We start from the raw sequence: 20063 nt of genomic DNA on the forward strand, positions 1-20063 counted from the left end.
CAGAGAGGTGAATCTTGGCCCCAGACCCACAGGAATGGATCTTGTGCTTAAAACACCACTGGCTTGTATTTCAGAGGCCATGTCAGAGTCTAAGGAAAGTTCTCACACAATAAATATATACTACAGAAGTATATGTGTATTAAGTATTAGCAATATGTTTTTTCCCCCTCTTCCTTGTTGGATATCAGTGGAGCTCAGTACAAATGGACAAAAGAATTCCAATAGGAATAAAAAATTAGGCTTAAATGAGCTATTCCTTTAATGAGCTTGCTGTTGTCCTTGAGAATAAGTTCTTTCTGGATAGGCTAGTCTGGTTAGCCCATGCACAGAATTAATGTTTGAAAAAAGCAGTTGAAGAACTATAAAAATAATCTATAATAATAAAAGCATAATATGCTAATTAGACTGGACATCCTTCCGGATGACCTGCCGAACGAAGCCGGAGGGAAGCCAGTGCCGGCAGCCAGGGGAAGGAAGGCCTACTCTTGCATGAATTTCGTGCATCAGGCCTTTAGTTTAAAATAGAAAAGTATAATATTTTTCTAATAAAAGGAGGCAAAAATACTAGATTGTGTTTTGTCTTTTTGTTTTGTACTTCTAGAATCTCTGAATTTTCCTTTAGGTCATTGGTCTTTGATGGAGGGGGAAAGGGTTTCTTTCAATTTTAATTATAGAATATAAGCTATAGGACACAAGGTAAAGGACCAACGACCAAATATAGGTAGATTCTTACTTTATTAACTACCATTATGAACCTTAGTTCTCTAGAATAAGATTATTCCTTTGGTTGGGTTGATAGCTCTTAGCATCAAAGTTTTGTATAAGTAGATATAAAGACTGCTATTGAATGAGAAGTCCCTGTTTCTTTCTTCCTTCCTTTCTTTCCTTTCTTTCTTTCTTTCTTTCTTTCTTTCTTTCTTTTTTTCTTTCTTTCTTTCTTTCTTTCTTTCTTCTTTCTTTCTTTCTTTCTTTCTTTCTTTCTTTCTTTCTTTCTTTCTTTCTTTTTCTTTCTTGCTATTTTTTGTTAATCCTCATCTGAGGATATTTTTTCCATTGATTTTTAAAGAGAGTGGAATGGAGGGGGAAAGACAGAGATAAAGAAACATTGATGTGAGAGAGACACATCAATTGGTAACCTCCAGTATGCACCCTGACCAGGGATCAAGCCTGCAACCAAGGTATGTGCCCTTGACCGGAATTGAACCCATGACCATTCAGTCTGCAGGCCAACACTCTATCCACTGAGCCAAACTGGCTAGGGCAGAAGTCCTGTTTAATAGAGTCTTTCATAAGTCTATTCATTGAGAAGTCTGTCTAACAATGCCTTTTCATTTTGGTGAAATACTTATACTGTGTCTGCACTTAATTACCTCACAAAGTTGAATAGTTGAATATTCTTAATAAAATATGAGGTGTTTTTTCCAAAATATTGAACTGTCCACTTCAGTGTATTTTGAATCCATACACATTATAAGCCATATATATATATATATATATATATATATATATATATATATATATATATATTAGAGGCCTCAGGCATTCGTGCACAGGTGGGGTCCCTAGGCCTGGCTGGCAATCAGGGCTGATCAGGTTCCCCACCTCCCCACCTCCCCCGGTTCCTGGTCCCAGCCCAGGGGCCTGGCCCCGATTCGGTGATCGGGGCCTGCTGGCTAGGGGGAGGGATCAGGAGGTTGGCCAGCAGACCCCAATGGTGATCAGGGTCTGCGGGCTGGGGGCAGCTCCTGAGTTGAGTGTCTGCCCCCTGGTGGTCAGTGCATATCATAGCGACCAGTTCCAATCGTTCCGTCACAACCTTCGCGCATATATATATATATATATATATATATATATATATATATAGAGAGAGAGAGAGAGAGAGAGAGCTTTCCTATGAGATATCCTATATAATAAAGATTTAATATGCAATGGTCGTTATGCTGTGAAGTGTAATGACTGGCCACATAATCACTAATCAGCAGGAGAGTGGGGCAGTGAGCTACAAGTGGGCGGCGAAGAGCTACAGGAGGGAGCAGGGCAGCAAGCTATGAGGAGGGAGTGGGGGGGCATGGAGGGAGCTACAGGAGGGCAGGGCAGTGGGCGGAGAGCTACAGGAGGGTGGCAGCGAGCTACTGGCTACAAGCAGGCGGCAGAGAGCTATAGGAGGGGGCAGGGCAGCAAGCTATGAGGGGGGCAAAGGGGGCGGGGGGAGCTACAGGAGGGCGGGGCAGCAGGCAGAGAGCTACTGGAGGGCAGCAGTGAGCTACTGGCACACGGATTCATGCACAGGGCTACTAGTATACTAATAATTGGACATTGAATAAAAATTGATCTCTGGTTGTTAGGGCTGTAAAATTATAGGTAGGATACAAACTAAGAAGTTTAAGCACAACTCTGATTTTCTTCTTCAAATTATGCATCTACCATGACAGTTCACAGTGGGTGAGTAGTTTGAAGTTCAGATTGGTATCCCACTATTTATCAAAACCTCTCCTGAACCAACAGCAAAGAAGTACTTGTCATTGTCCTCTTCTACAGTCCTTAATTATAAACACTCACAAAGTCATCAACAAAGCATTTTGGGTAATAGCTTAAACACTATTAAGACTATCTTCCATTGTGTGTTATATGTGCATGTGGCTGAGGAGTGGTGTGAACTTCCAAACTAAATATACCTCTAGAATATATCTCTATCATCTCTATAATGGGGCCATTGCTTCTATATGAAGGAATTTTACTTTCAAGGACAATGCTGATGTTCTTCTATGCTAGTTAAAACAGGGTTCTAATTGTAATCCCAACTCTAGTAGCTTACATGGAAATTATGGGAAGCTTTTGGCAACCAGTGACTCTTACCCTTCTAAATTAGTATTGAATGACATAGGAAGCTATGACTATGAAATTCTCTTTTACATAAAATGGAACCCAAGGTCTTTTGGTGTTGAAAACATTTATGTAAAGATTCCATATCTGGCCTATTAAAAAAGAAACCCTAAGCCATTTTTTAAATGAAGGGGGTATTTTCAACTTTAAGATGAAACCACTAAGTCCTGCCAACTAGCTAGCAAAGTCATAAAGGATATAGAAGAGGAAAAAATGTTAAAGAAAGAAAGGAAAGAAGGAAGGGAGGAAGAAAGGGAGGGAGGGAAGGAAAGAGGGAGGGAGGGAAAAGAGGCAGTAGGAAGTGAGAGAAAAAGGGCTCATGAATCCTACAGAGAGAAGCAGTTACCGAAACAAACTACTACAAATCAGTGGCAAACAAAAATTACAGCATCTTGTAAGTGAATCAGCAATATAGGGGTACTTTATTTATCTCAGATAAGGAGTGATCCAGAAAACCAGTGAGCTCATGAAACAAGAAAGATGAAAAGGAGATAGCAGATATACCAAATAACTTTTTTTTAATAAAATATATTTTATTGATATTTTACAGAGAGAAAGGGAGAGGGATAGAGAGCTAGAAACATCGATGAGAGAGAAACATCGATCAGCTGCCTCCTGCACACCTCCCACTGGGGATGTGCCCGCAACCAAGGTACATGCCCTTGACCGGAATCGAACCCGGGACCCTTCAGTCCACAGGCCGACGCTCTATCCACTGAGCCAAACCGGTTTCGGCCCAAATAACTTTTTTTTTACATAAGTCACTCCTATGTCTTCTATATCTTTCGAGGTAGGCAATGGGTCAGAAGTCATAATGGCAAATGTGCAAGAGACTCTGGTTCCAAGCAACAAACTAGAAGTCACAAGCATAATGACTGGAACTAAGTGATACAGTTACCAGGATTTATCCTCTGCAAAACTATTTAGTTTTTAAAGATTGTTTTGTTTTTGTTTCCCTTTCCCTCTACTGTTCTGTTACCCATTCTTGCTCCTCTGAATGCTCAGGGTACTCATGCTCTAACTCTTTCAAAATCTGCTGTGAAAAAGAAGTGCTATGAAAACCATACACCTAATGGCAGAGTGTGGATAAGGAGGATAGATTGTACCAAAATTCCATTTTAAGGACCATTTCTAGTTGTAGAATAAAAATACGTTTCTGTTAAAGAAACTTAAGATTATTAGTCTAACAGATGGGAGAGTTGTTGGGTCAGAAAGGCTACCTGCCACCCTTGAAATCAGAGGTGCTTTCATATAACACCCTAACCAGACTTGACTTCTGAAAGAAATCAAAGGGAAAAATTATTGTACATCTGATGAAAACCTGGAACATGTTATCCTGGATGATCATTGTGCAAAAGGGGCCTGGGAACTACACACTGATGAGTGTCTAGTACTTTAGTAGGCAAGCTGAAAGAATCTTTAATAAATGCTGGCCTCCTGTATATTGGGGCCGGAATGGTAACAGGGTTTCTGTAAAGAAAAATCATGTATGATCTTCCATGCATCTTTTCCTTGGGGCTAAACTCACTTTTAAAATGCTTCTAATTAATTTTGGTACCAAGGCTAATTTTAAATACCAATTATCATAGAACTTAAAATATTTTTCCTTATCATATAGTAGGAACTAGTTAAGAGACAGAGAGAAAAATAAAATATAGGGAAGAAACAGATATTTTTGTGACTGAAGAAGGGTAAGTAGTAGACTTCCTTGGGGGTGGCCACTGAGAAATCCTCAAGTCTGTAAATGACATACAGCATTTCCAGGAAGTGAAGTACCAAGCTGATGGGTGCTTAAGGAAGGTCTCAGGAGGTTTTATGATCGGCACATGGGCTTCAATACGGGCATACATAAGGTAGTCCATTTAGGAAGGGCCAATATTATAAACTACTCTTGTAGGATGATGAGTGCTGACCTTTCAATGAAGATCCAGGAAAGAACTCTAGGAAACTCTGTGTACAGAGCATTGAGGAGAACAACCTAGTTTCCTGTTATGGCATAAAAAAAAACAGTAACAAAATGTTGGGCACTGTGAAGGAGGGGATTAAGAGAAAAACAAAATAATTCTCCTTTTACACAGAACCACAGGGACATCTTCATTGGTGAAGTTACACAAGTAGCTCTGATCTGCACATGTCAATGACAGAACAGAGCCTAAGGTGAACAAAGAAGGGCAATTAAAACCATCAATATCCAGCTCAAAAAAAAGAAGACCTTTTCAGCCCAACAATATAGAGGTAGCCAGGGGACATGATCAAAATCCTAAAGAGGCTAGAGCTGCTGCATGATGACTTGGCCTAACAAGTGTCTTCAGCTAAGAAACACCTTTGGACATAAAGTTTTTTTTATTTCTTATTTAATTTATCTTTATTGTTGAAAGCATTACAGATGTTATTTATTTATTTATTTATTTATTTTTACTTAAAATTTTTTGTCTTTATTGATTAAGGTATTACCTATGTGTCCTTATTCCCCCATAGCCCCCCCACCCCCCACTCATGCCCTCACCCCCTTGGTATCTGTGTCCATTGGTTAGGCTTATATGCATGCATACAAGTCCTTTGGTTGATCTCTACCTCTTACCCCCACCCTCCCCTACCTTCCCTCTGAGATTTGATGGTCTGATCGATGCTTCTCTGTCTCTGGATCTGTTTTTGTTCATCGGTTTATGTTCTTCATTATATTCCACAAATGAGTGAGATCATGTGATATTTATCTTTCTCTGACTGGCTTATTTCACTTAGCATAATGCTCTCCAGTTCTATCCATACTGTTACAAATGGTAAGGATTCTTTCTTTTTTACCCCAGCATAGTATTCCATTGTGTAGATGTACCACCATTTTTTTAATCCACTTATCTGCTGATAGGCACTTAGGCTGTTTCCAAATCTTAGCTATGATAAATTGTGCTGCTATGGACATAGGGGTGTATATATCCTTTGATTGGTTTCTAGTTTCTTGGGATATATTCCTAGAAGTGGGATCACTATGTCAATTGGGAGTTCCATTTTTAGTTTTTTAAGGAAACTTCATACTGTTTCTCCACAGTGGCTGCACCAGTCTGCATTCCTACCAGCAGTGCACGAGGGTTCCTTTTTCTCCGTATCCTCACCAGCACTTGTTGTTTGTTGATTTGTTGATGATAGCCATTCTGACAGGTGTGAGATGATACCGCATTGTCATTTTGATTTGCAAAGAAACCATCAACAAAACAACAAGAAAGCCCACTGCATGGGAGAACATATTTGCCAATGTTATCACATCAATAAGGGTTTAATCTCCAACATTTACAGGGAACTCATACAACTTAACAAAAGGAAGATAAACAACCCAATCAAAAAATGGGCAATGGATCTAAATAGATACTTTTTGAAAGAGGACATAAGGAAGGCCAAGAGACATATGAAAACATGCTCAAAGTCACTAATCATATGAGAGATATTTTTTATTTTTTAATACTTCTACTTTATTTATACAACTGCCAGTGAGTGATGATGACCAGTGCAGGGTCCTTTGGGAAGTCCCTGTTTCTAGTAGAGGTTGGGAGAAATCTAAGCCCAGTGGGGGAAGGATCAAAAGCGCCTCAATCCCCATTACTTACCTTGAGTAATGTTGACTTGCTGACTTCTAGTCAGACTCACTTTCTCTACTGCCAATGTCAGCAATGAATTTATACCTGACCAATCTCAAATTTTAAAATATGATTTTAAAGAGGGAGGGAGGGAGGATGCGAGGAAGGAAGAGAGAGAGAGAGAGAGAGAGAGAGAGAGAGAGAGAGAGAGAGAGAGAGAGAGACATAGACCAGTTGTCTCCCATCATGCCCCAACATAGGTATGTACCCTGACCAGGAATCGGACCTGTGACTTTCTGGTGCATGAGACAATGCTCCAACCAATTGAGCCCCACCGGCCAGGGCCAACCTCAATTTTTATGAATATGAGTAGAGTGCCTGCCACCCTCCTCACATTCTGTAAGGCTTTTCATCCCCAATGGTCTACACATTGGCAACAAACTGCCTACAAGTGGCTATAATTTAATATAATAACCATAATGTAAAAAGAACAGATTTCTGACCCAATTTTAACACAGCAAGTGGAACTCAAGAACTCATAATAAAAAAACTCTCTAATATTCACACTAGTGGATGGAAGCAGATCTACATAACAGTGAACCCAAAAGGACCTTCCCAGGCTAATGAGATTACACACATGCAGGTTTCAGCTTAGAAAGTAATAGACAAGAGACTTCGAAGGCAGCCTAGAAGCTCTGGTTTGGGGATGGTTTTAGTCATATGGGGTAGCTAGTAAGCTCAAACCAAGAATGTGCCTCTGGCCTAAACACTTGGCTCTCCCAAACAGGAGATGGTTGCCTGATCCATTAAGGATAATGAACAGTGTACAAAAGCTACGTAAGTATATAGTACCTTTCCCCTCACAAATTGTTTTTTTGCAAACAAGAATCCTGTAATATTGGGGCCATTTCATCTTACAGAAATGTAATACAGTTGTTACTGGCTCAGCATTACTGCCATACCTTTCATAGATGTGGTAATACTTCTCATCCTGTATGCCATCTTGAATGGGCACATTCACACTGTAGTACCGTCCCTTCCCTAGGCCAACATCAGTCACATCACCTGTTCCTGTAAAAGAGAGGGGTACCATGAATAGTTTTAAGAACATGAGAATTAGAAAAGTTGAAGGATTCTCTGATTGGAATTCAGAAGACCAGAAGGTGAAATAGAGCACTATCCTGTGATGGTTTTTCTAAGGGAATGAATTAAAATAATATGGAGAAGTGACTATTGAAATAATGTTGGGGAAGCAGAAAAAATTATAAGAAAATGGGAAAACCTTAGATTCATTCTGGCTGGGGCAAAAAGATTAACTCCTGTACTTCACTTTCCATATGTCTAAGAGTAACATAATATTAATATATCATGTAATTATCAGGGTGTTGGGAGTTACACAGGATATCTGATAGTACATTAAGTATAAGTGAGCTATCTATTGGCTGTCCATAAAAGTCAGCTGGAATAAGAAATGGCATCATATTCCTCTTATCATTATCACCTGAAATGACTTGTCTTAAATGTTTGCATAAAGTTGCACCAATAAGGTATTAATAGCATTGAACTATCTAAATATAAGCTATAAGAAATGTATAAAATAACTGTAGTATATTATTCCTCAAATGTAATACTGAGCATACAGATCACTTGCCTGGGAAAAATCCTGGGGAGAATTTGTGCAGGGACACCGTCATGACTTTGGAGGTGAAACTGAATGCATCTTCAACACCTACCAGAGAAACAGAAGAATCACTTCATATATGCAACTCCTGTTTTCAACAACTGAAACTCTAGAAAGCAGCTGTGGGAAGGAAGAGAGATGAGAAGGTAACAATAATAAAGCTAACAAGCTGAGGAATAACATAACAAAACCCTCTGGTCTTTGATCTCTGCCATTACTGGATGAGGTTCATTTCCAAATTCATGGCAAATTATAACTGGACTTCCCTTTTCCAAGCAATGGAATGTCCAGACTCTTTTTGACAACCTTTTCAAAAAGTGGGAGGGCCCTAGCTGGTTTGGCTCAGTGGAAAGAGCAGCCTGCAGACTGAAAGGGTCCCAGGTTCGATTCCAGTCAAGGACAAATGCCCAGGTTGTGGGCTCGATCCCCAGTGGGGAGGGGGGTAAGCAAGAGGCAGCCAATCAATGAGTCCCTCTCATCATTGATGTTTCTATCTCTCTCCCTCTCCCTTCCTCCCTGAAATCTATCAATTATCTATCTATCTATCTATCTATCTATCTATCTATCTATCTATCTATCTATTTTTTAAGGGGGTAAGGGCTTGAGCTCAGACTTGAGGCATTATCAACTGAGCTGAATAGAAGACACTGGCACCATCATGGAAGTTTTGTTTCAGTGGTTCTAGTTAAATTATTAAGGATTTAGTACAAAATAAGCACAATGCAGCAACCCTTTTAAAAAATGGGACCAGTACAAACATTAGGCATTATATAGTGAAAACCCAATTGTAAACTGCCTCTCTATGATACAGATTTGGTTATAAATGCAGTTCTCCCAAAGTGTATACTAGGTAACTTACAGTACATACAGTATTTGTAGCTAAAACATAGAAGACTAAAAATAGCCATGGCCTTGTCCCTTAATAGTAGCTTGGAAATAGATGGGGGGAAATTTTTCTAGAAAGGACTCCCCTTTCCATTTAAACAGAATAAGAAAATGAATAGAGGCCTGGGAGATAGTAGATGTAACTCTTAAATGCCACTACTTATTCAGATAAACACACTGCACCCTCTACACCTTTCCTCCCAGAATCACATATTGTCAGATAATCCTTCTGTAAAATGGAAGGACTACTATTAGCAAATTTTTGCTGTATACTCATTTATACTTCAAATAAAGAAATTGTCTCTGTGTTTACTTAATGCATTCAGTCTTCGTTAGAGGTTGACAGCGACCTTAAAAAAAAGGAACTCTATTTGTATATCACAAGTATGTTTGAATTTCCCAAGCCTTATGTTTTGCCCTAGGGAAGCAGCTAAAACCAGTTAAAGGCTCCAGGCACAAAGCATTAAGTAAACAAAACAAAATAAATTAGTATTTTAACTTATAAATTGAAGTATAATTATTTATACTTCCAGAAAATTCGGATTATTTATCCATCCAGAAAGGTGATACCAATTTACACTTCTGTCATTGGGTTCAGAGAATTCCTATTTTTGACACTCTGACTAGCACTGGATGTTATTATTCTTTTTGATGTTAGGCAAAAATAATGGTCTTGTTCTAATTTGCATTTCTCTGAGTATTAGGGTTTGGAGCACCTTTTCTTTCTTTTTTTTTTAATTTTCCTTATTCTTTTAAATAAATCTTTATTGTTCAGATTATTACAGTTGTTCCTCTTTTTTCCCCCCAATATCTCCCCTCCACCCAGTACCCACTCTACCTCCTGCCCTTACACCCCTCCCACTGTCCTCGTCCATAGGTGTACAATTATGTCCAGTCTCTTCCCGCACCCCACACCCCTTTCCCTCTGAGAATTGTCAGTCCACTTCCTTTCTATGCCCCTGATTCTATTATATTCACCAGTTTATTCTGTTCATCAGATTTTTTTATTCACTTGATTTTTAGATTCACTAGTTGATAGATATGTATTTGTTGTCACTTTGTTGTTCATAATTTTTATCTTTACCTTTTTCTTCTTCTTCCTCTTCTTAAAGAATACCCTTCAGCATTTCATATAATACTGGTTTGGTGGTGATGAACTCCTTTAGCTTTATCTTATCTGTGAAGCTATTTATCTGACCTTCAATTCTAAATGATAGCTTTGCTGGGTAGAGTAATCTTGGTTGTAGGTTCTTGCCATTCATCACTTTGAATATTTCTTGCCACTCCCATCTGGCCTGCATAGTTTCTGTTGAGAAATCAGCTGACAGTTGTATGGGTACTCCCTTGTAGGTAACTAACTGTTTTTCTCTTGCTGCTTTTAATATTCTCTCTTTGTCCTTTGCCCTTGGCATTTTAATTATGATGTGTCTTGGTGTGGTCCTCTTTGGATTCCTTTTGTTTGGGGTTCTCTGCGCTTCCTGGACTTGTAGGTCTATTTCCTTCACCAGGTAGGGGAAGGTTTCTGTCATTATTTCTTCAAATAGGTTTTCAATATCTTGCTTTCTCTCTTCTTCTGGCACCCCTATAATTCAGATGTTGGTACGCTTGAAGTTGTCCCAGAGGTTCCTTGCACTATCTTCATATTTTTGGATTCTTTTTGCTTTTTGCTTTTCTGGTTGGGTGTTTTTTGCTTCTTTGTATTTCAAATCTTTGACTTGATTCTTTGGATCCTCTAGTCTGCTGTTGGATCTTTGTATATTATTTTTTATTTCAGTCAGTGTATGCTTAATTTCTAGTTGGTCCTTTTTCATATCCTTGAGGGTCTCGCTATATTTCGTGGAGGTTTCTAGAAGATTCTTGAGTAACCTTATAACCGTGGTTTTGAACTCTATATCCAGTAGTTTGCTTTCCTCCATTTCTTTCATTTGTGACCTATTTCTTTGTTTCCGCATTTTGGCTGCTTTCCTGTGTTGATAGAGTGGCTTTGTGTGCTATGTGTCCTATAGGGCCCAGTGGCTCAGCCTCCCTAATTACCTGAGGTGGACACTCTTGGTGCACCCCTTTGTGGGCTGTGTGCACAGTCTTGTTGTAGTTAAGCCTTGATTGCTGTTGGTATCACTGGGAGGAATTGACCTCCAGGCCAATTGGCTGTGAGGACCAGTTGTGTGTACAATGAGAGAACTTCTGTGCTGGAGACACTCTTATGGGGCAGGACTTGCTTTAGTGGGGCTTTGGTGCGCACTAAGTCTGCCTCCTGAGTGTGTCTCTTACGGATGTGAAGAGTTGTAATCTGGATGGTCTCACTCTGACCACTGGTTACACTGGCTCTTGGATCTCCAAGGAGGTGCAAAGTCAACCACTGCCTGAGGCCACCCAGCAGGAGCTACAGAGAGATGTTCAGATTTCTCCTCTTTGTTTGAGGTTTGGAGGTGCCCATATGAGGCCCAGCTGTGAAGCAATGCAAGCTGCTGTGGAGCCTTGGGCCTTCTTTTGGAAGCTCTGGGCTCTCTGACCCAGCTGCAGTTTGTTAGGTAATTTTAGATTGCAAAAGGCCAGGCCATTCATATGCAAATCCTCTGTGCACAGCTTGGGTGGTTTTGTAAATTGGATGGGGCGGGTTCTCAGGGAATCACCAGGGTGGAGCAAACAGCAATAGCTGACTGTCAGCCCTGCCCCAAAGAGGTTCCTGGGTCTCTGTGTCCCGTGGCCCCGTGCAGGAACAATATGTATGAGTCTGGGTCCCCAGTGTCTTGCCCGGAACTGGAGTTCAGAGCAGTTGGGAGCTTGTATCTCCCTCCTGATGAAAAAGACAACAGCGTACCCATTTGCCAGCCCTTTTCTGCGCGTGCCTCCGTACCTCTGCACTTCACTTCCGCACCTCTGTACCTCCTACCGGACTCAATGCGCTTTTCTCTTTCCTTCTAGTTGTAGAATTTCCATTCAGCCAGTCTTCCCGTGGTTCTGGATGATATTCATTTTGTCTTTTAGTTGTAGTTTTGATATGGTTGTGCGTGGCAGCAAGTTCAGATGTTTACCTATGCTGCCATCTTGGTTCTCTCCACCTTTTCTTATACTTAGTACCTATTTGTATCTCTTCTCACAGAAAATGCCATTAGGAATTGTTAGAAAATTCTACTTTGCACAGGCAGATAAGTGGAGGGTATGGGGCTTGGTGTGAATAAGAAGAATGGTAGGTAGTTGAAGAAAGAAGGTGAGGACAGGTACGAGTACAGTGAAGCCACCACAAAATGCTAGCTATGAAATCATGGGAGATTTAAAATAAACTGAATGTGTAAGAATTTGGAGATGGGGCAGGGGTCACTGGAAAGGAGGTGCTGAAGAGGGGAAATAAACTGAAATGAAACACACCATAAAAGTTGGCTAAAACAGGAAACTCTAAATGGTGTAGAAATAACAATGCAAATGGAAAAAATGGTTTCAGGTGACAGTCATTCTTACATGGTTCAACAGAGTTGATGCTATTCTTAAACTCTGATACTAATAGTTTGAATTTCATAATCATTCATTCACTCAACAAATATTTTACTGAACCTCTACTATAACGTATGCATAATTCTGTTTGTTCAAGCCATTGTTTAGGACAGAAAAAAGTAAACAACTTGATCTCTGTTTTGGATAAACTGAAAGTTTCTAAATGAGAAGACATAGACAGCTTAAAGAATTAACAGTATAAGACAATATATAATTAAATAACAAATCAGTAATATAAACAATACTGTTGAGTAGGGCAGAGCACACTTGAGCTGGAGTGTTCAGGGCAAATCGGATACTCTTGAAACTTGAACTTCTAGGTAGAATTTGTAGATGCAAAAGGGGAGGAGAAAACAAAACTAAGTTAGAAAAAGTGATTCCAAATCAGGGAGGTGGGCACAGTGAGATATGTTTGGTGATCATTGAGTAGAGAAGCCTGCACAGCAACTTGTGAGAGAGAAGGTTGGACAGAAGAGGTGAGGCCTCTTTGAGGCAGGCCTCAAAAGACAGGGTAAAGAGTGTGGACTTTACCATGAAGGCCACTGTTTTTCAAAGTGTGGCCTGTGGAACAACTTGGGTGTTGTTAAAATGTGGATTCCCAGATTCCATACCAGGCCTATTAAATCTAAATATTTGGTGGATATGGCCCAGAAGTCTACATTTTAACACAAGCTTCCCCCAGGTCATCTTGATATACATTTGAGTTTGAGAACCATTGCTATGGGCCAAGGGTTAGTAAACCAAGTGGCTACATGGCAAATATTTTAGACTTTCCAAACTACATGGTCTCTATTGCATTCCCTGCCCCCCTCTCCGCTTAAAAATCTTGTAAAAATATTAAAAAATCATTCTTAGCTAGATGATCATACAAAAACAATCCGTGGGCCAAATGTTACCCTTGTTATAGATGATAAGGAGTCTCTGAAGGTTTTTTAGCAAGGTTGTGTTTTGCACTGGCGGAGTGTTCAGATATTCAGTAGACATTGCTCTCAAAGTAGTACCCTGGTTGTTTTAACCCTTCTCTCTTCTCTCGGTTACCTTTAATTTTTTTGTCATCATCTCATGGTAGCATCCATCCAGGTTAATTCCCTGGGGAGGTTTCCCCTGACAATTTCTTCCTTCTTTATCTATTTTGGCAGCAAAGCTGTCCCTAGTCTCTATCATATATTATTTTTCCCTCTCTTGTCTTGATTATGTTAGTTTGTCTCATAAAATCCCTAGAAACAGGGAAGTAGCAATTCTTGATGTGGGAGAAGGGAGGGAACACCTTTAACTAATTTTACTAGGTAAGTGTTCCTAGATCAATGGAAATATGTGCCACCCACAGGATTTGTTAAAGAAACAGAATGTGGGTAACTGTCACTGAAGCTCCACATTGTAGATGGAAAGTTCAGAGGAGGGCTGGCTGCATCCTTTCAGTGAAGTCTTCTAAGAAGAAATTAATGAAGTTAAGGCAAATTGTTAATGATTCTGCTGCTATTAAAAGTTAGAGAAGATGCCCTAGGTTTGTTTGCACAAGACTAAATATTTTAGCAATACAAAAACAGTGGGACAGATTTTGACTGCTATGTAAGTTGGTATCCCTATTGGTGAAAAATTCACAATGATATTTCATCATGTACCCATTCTGATCTTGAGAGAAGTATCAAGACTGTCAGCTCTAACTGCAGATTTCACTAAGAACATATGAAAGTGACCTAAGGGAGGTTACTGAGCACTGGAGTAAACACTAGGTAAGATTCCCACTTCTTATCATTCTCTACTGGAGAGCTTTGCTATTAGAAGAGATGAGAGGAGAGGAGAAATTACAGGAACCTGGTATTTTAAAGCAGCAGCTTCATCAGCAAAGGAGGAATTGCATCAGTTTGAGGAATCTCTACCTATTTTAGGATTCTCAATTAGGAAACTTTCAATTGCAACAGGCATTTCTCCTTTTATCAGCCACCTAGAAGCAACTTTACTGATAAAAACCTGCTGTCCTAGCAGCAAAGCACCCTTGAAAGTGAAGGACTTACCATCTCCATGGTGTAGATCCAAATCCACATAGAGAATACGGTCAAATTTCCGTCGCGATTGTAATATTCCCAGGACAACATCATTGAGATAACAAAAACCAGATGCTTCATCTCTGCAAGAAAATAAGTTGCTATAGCCAACAGCCAAAAGCAATCCAAGGGAGTCTTTAATGCCAAGGATCTAACCCCTGAGATCTATTCCCTTCCAATTTCCCTTTCTTTTTAGAAAAACAAAAATCTACCTACAAAGATTGTATAGTAAATACCTCAGAATGATCAAGGAATGAAGTGTCTTAGTAAACTAAATATTCTGGTTGATTGGTAACATTTTACATTCAGAATCCCAGATTTTCAAAGAATTAGAATGTTATAACTATATTCAACAAAACAGAACCCTTCTCCAATTATTCAGTTATCATTAAAAAATTGTAGTACCATGGAGTCATCATAATGATCACTGATTATCACTTAGAGGACTTTAAGAAAGCTAGAATCTAGAGGAGGCCTTAAAGACAATCTTGCTCAGCCAGATGTAGATGTTGGAGATTGGATTCTCTGTACTGAACCTATGACATAACCTAAAGTTGTGTTTTTTTTTGTTTTTTTTTTAAGTAAGACTTGGCACTTGTTGATCATAAAAGCGAAGTGTAGAATGTATAAATGTATAATCTCCTGGGCAGCATAATGTGGTTACCTTTTCTGTAAATGTAATTATTACAATGCAGACTGAAGCAGGCTCTTCTAAAGTTATTTTGTTTCCTTCACTAAAATTGTCTTCATTTACAATACTGGTGTCTTTTAATATTTTTGCTATTTGTGATACCGTGTTACTTTACTCTCTTGTAAACATTAACCTACTCTTTTATTATGCTTCTATGAAGCCTTTTTGAGTGGATAGAAAAGAACATTTTTTATTATCAAAAGTTTATTATAATTTATTTTCATGGCCTTGTACTAAATGCTTCAGTTTATTTTGCTTCCACTGGCTTCAAATATTCAACCCCCTTTCCCCCTAATTTCTCTTATATTTTACTTGAAACAAAATTCTAGGCATGAGCATCATTAAAAATGTCATCTTTATTATTATGAGATTACAAGATCTTTCCAATGCCTACACAATGCATAAACTTTATGAAATCTCTTCTAGTATAATGTTTCATAGTCTGAACAATGCCGTGGTTCACAGGCTGAAGCAATGAAACAGGTATATTGGTGAGGAGGAGGTTGTTAAAAATATCACTAGACATTGATTTTGCACATAAAGATGAACTCAACTATACCAAAATAATAGCTTGGCCATACATGTGGAACCAGGAAGAAACCAATTAGATATTTGTTCATCTGTGAATTTTGGTAAATAAGAGTTAACCATGTGAATTTGAAAGTTCTTGGATGCTATTTTCCAATTCTGAAAAGCTTATATCTTATAAGTCTACTGTCTTAGCACATCAAAAAAGAAATAATTTGTCTTTCTGCTGAACATGAATAACTTTTGGGTAGGTGGAATGGAATATTAAGTGTTAGGCAAAAAGAGGAGGGAGATGAAGAGGAGGAGAAATAGAAAACAATAGAAGACATACTTCTTTCCCTCAGAGAACCTATAATTAAATTATGGAGATAAGTCATAAGCACAGAAAAACAAAATAAAACAAAAAAGGCAAGCAGAAGTAATATGGCATATAAAAAAGAATACAGAGAAATTCTATAGAAAAAATTGACAAAGCAGAGTAATCTCATTACAGTATTAAACTTTTATGAGCCTTCTAGAAATCTAAAAATCATACAACTAGATATAAGAAGTGGTTAAGACCCCTACCCTCCAACCCCGCTTTAATGTTCTGAGAAATAGTTAACTGCAAAGGACCACATTGCCCTCGCATATTCCATAGGAAGAACCATCTTTATGCTTCCTCATGACTTTTATAAGACTCATGGATGACTTCCTAGTTTACCTGCCTCTATAAAACTCCTGGGTCCTTTCCTTTTCTTTGAGATGTTCCTCATTAATGAACATTCTCCTTATGGCAATAGCCTGAATAATGATGATGATGATAATGAGGTCTGGAATTCAGAGAGGCTATTGGGTGTAATAATTTCCTAATATTTTCTTAAATGAATGGAGCTCAATTCTTATTGATTTATAGAAATAAGTGTTTGAATAAACAGGATATTCCTAAAATTCCCAGAAAATAAGGAAACTGAATTTTCAAGACTTTTAATGTGTTTTAAAAAAAAGAATTTCTATAACAGCAAACTCAGAGAGTGACGTCAGAGAAATGGTAGTGTGAAAGGTTCCCCTTATACTTACAATCTGAACAGCTATAATTGAACAAAGGATTCCCTATTCTAGACATAAACACATCTGAGAGATCTGTGCATTAAAACATTTGAGGGTGGACAAGTCTGAGTGAGCATGGGAGGAGGGAAGGGAGAAGAGCAGAGATAGGTGCCACAGATGTAGCTGGAAGCTTGCTGTAGATCTTGGGAGAAGGGAGGAGTCAGGTGGCCACTGGCACTCTCTTCAGCCCAGATGAGCAGAGAAATACTGTGATCATTACTGCAGGGCTGGGCAGTAGGCACTGTGGATAAACCCAGTGACCTGGGCAGAGACAGAGTACAGAGGTAAGGCCACAGTTGTCTGATGGCTGCCATTTCCAGGCACAAAAACAAAGCCATAGAGCCTGGCTCCCTCCCCTCACCTTCCCACAGCTCCCCTACCTTAACCCTCCCAGAGCAAGCAGCAGGCCCCAGAAGAAGTGGTAACAGTCAGTGTTGGGTTACAGAGCACATTATCTGCAGCCCTGAGAACTGGAGAGGCAGAAATATTTTTCCCTGTGTGTGTGTTTTGGGTGTGTGTGTGGGGGGGCACACTGTAAATCTGAGTGACAGGGGTGAAGAAGCTGAGTTCTGGCAGTTGCCACTACTAGGAGGAGAACAAAGCCGCAAATCAGATGGCCTCTCCCAGCTCATCCCACTTGTACCTATTGTGGCTGCACTGCTGGAAGAGTGGTTGCAGGGGACAGTGCTGGGATTTCACAAGCTCAGAAACCCACTGCCCACAACATTCCCTCACAGGAGTGGTTCCCTGAGACTACAGTGACCTGATCACAGAGGAGACACCCACCTCCCCAGGGAATACAAGGTATTTTCCACTCTCTACAAAGATCCAAGAGCTAGAGCAGTGCAAGAGAAACTAAGAAACTTGCACTTCAGAGCCACCTACAGGAAAACAAAAGAAAGACTTCCTATCAACCTACTAAATAGAGAGGTGCCACTCTTTAAATTAAAAAAGAGAGATTTAATTTTCATATATGCCTAGCAGAGAAATAATCCATCAAATTCCATGAATAAGCAAGGTAATGAGGCAACTCAGAAAGAAAAAAATCTCCAGAAAATAAACTTAAAGACATGGAAATATGTGATTAACATGATAGAGAATTCAAGAGTGCAGTTCTGAAAAAACTCAATGACTTACAAGAAAACACAAATAGTTTAATGAATTCAGAAATAAAATGCAATGAACAAAAGGACTACTTTACCAAAAAGACTGAAACCTTAACAATGAACCAAATAGAAATTCTGGAGATGAAGAACTAAATAAAAGAAATGAAGAATGAACTAGTGAGCTTAGGAAGTAAACCTAACCAAATGGGGAAAGAATTAGTGATATTGAAGATAGAAATCTAAAAACAATGCAGAGGGAAAAAGAGAAAGACTTGGGAGTTTTTTAAAAAATGAAAGAACACTATGACAACTATTTGACTTGCAATGCAAATCAAAACTACAATGAGATACCACCTTACACCTGCTAGAGTGACAATTATCAACAAGGCAAGCAATAACAAGTGTTGGAGAGGTTGTGGAAAAAAGGGAACCCTCATTCACTGCTGGTGGGAATGTAGACTGGTACAACCATAATGGGAGATTCCTCAAAAAATAAGAGTAGAGCTACCATACGACCCAGCAAACCCTCTCCTGGTTATAACCCGAAATACTCAAAATCATGTATTCACAAAGATATATGCACCCCTACGTTCATTGAAACATTATTCACGGTGGCCAAGATATGGAGACAACCAACATGTCCTGCAATAGAGGACTGGATAAAGAAGATGTGGTACATATACACAATGGAATACTACTCACCATAAGAAAGGATGAAATAGCGCCATTTGCAACAACATGGATGGACCTTGAGAACATTATGCTAAGTGAAATAAGACAGATAGAAAAAGCTAAGAACTATATGACTTCACTCATATGTGGGATATAAAACTGAAACTTATGAATACAAACAACAGAGTGGTGGTTGCCAGAGGGAAGGGGGTGGGGGAAGAAGGGAGTCCTAATATGAGGTGACAGGAGAAGATTTTACTTTGGCTGGTGGTTACACACTGCAATATACAGATCTTGTAACATAGAAATCCATACATGAAACCTATATATTCATGTTGACCAATGTCACCCCAATAAATTTAATAAGTTAAATTAAAAAAAAAGAATAATGGGTATTCCAGAATGAAAAGAGAGGGTGAAGGGAAAAGAGAGCCTATTGAAAGAAATCGTTGATGAGAACTTCCTAAACCTATGGAAAGAACTGGATCCTCAAATCCAAGAAGCAAACAGATCACCCAATTATCTCAATCCTAAAAGGCCTCCTCCAAGGCACATTATATTAAAACTGTCAAAAATTAATGACAGAAAAAGAATTCTCAAAGCAGCCTAGGAAAATAAGACAATAACATATTAAAATATCCCACTAGATCAGTGGTCGGCAAACTGCGGCTCGCGAGCCACATGCGGCTCTGTTGACTAATGAGTTTGCCGACCACTGGGGTAGGGGCTTAATCACAAGGAACAACAACACCCTGTAATTATTGGAATCGAGAGTCTAGGTCAGTGGTCGGCAAACTCATTAGTCAACAGAGCGGCAAACAGCGGCTCGTGAGTCGCAGTTTGCCAACCACTGTACTAGATCATCATCAAATTTTTCAGCAGAAACTCTACAAGCTAGGAGGCAGTGGAATCAAATATTCAAACTATTGAAAGAGAGAACTTACAAGCCAAGAATAATATATAATTTAGATATGAAGGATAAATACTTTTCCAGACATATAGAAGTTGAGGGAATTTACCACCACAAGACCTCCTTTATAGAAAATACTCATAAATACTTATGACTTAAACAAAAAGACAAAAGGATACAAAACTATGAGTAAGATGACTAACAGACAGACAGAAGACTATTGTAACCCTCTTTCAGAACAGGGTATTATACACTTAAATATAACATAAAGGTGCAAGGAGGTAAAAAAACAACATTAAAACGAGAAGACAATATCTACTACAATTTGAAAATGAACTCACAGCATAAATAGGAATAATTTGTGACAACAAAAATATAAAAGGAGAGGGATGTCTGAATTTGCAAAGGGGAATGGAGATAAGATGCATTCACAAGAAAATGTACTACTATATATATAAAATTTATTTTGTATAAACTTAATGGTAACCACACACAAAAAAAAACCAACAAAA

General features: G+C 39.0%; 1 protein-coding gene across 6 annotated transcripts in view; it reads right to left on the reverse strand.

The window, feature by feature from the left end:
- Positions 1 to 20063, reverse strand: part of HDAC8 (histone deacetylase 8) — a 451824-nt gene that overhangs the window by 303828 nt on the left and 127933 nt on the right. For all 6 annotated transcript variants that reach the window (XR_013959790.1, XM_080653234.1, XM_080653236.1 and 3 more), the window contains exons 5-7: positions 14526 to 14638; positions 8104 to 8181; positions 7415 to 7523 (exon numbers count right to left, since the gene is read on the reverse strand). Coding sequence is in view for 5 of the 6 variants with exons in the window: in XM_080653234.1 (XP_080509360.1) it covers positions 7415 to 7523; positions 8104 to 8181; positions 14526 to 14638 (300 nt within the window). In the remaining variant the exon portion in view is untranslated. The remainder of the gene's footprint in view (positions 1 to 7414; positions 7524 to 8103; positions 8182 to 14525; positions 14639 to 20063) is intronic.

Source organism: Plecotus auritus, assembly GCF_963455305.1.
Source record: "Plecotus auritus genome assembly, chromosome: X".
NCBI classification, from domain to species: Eukaryota; Metazoa; Chordata; class Mammalia; order Chiroptera; family Vespertilionidae; genus Plecotus; species Plecotus auritus.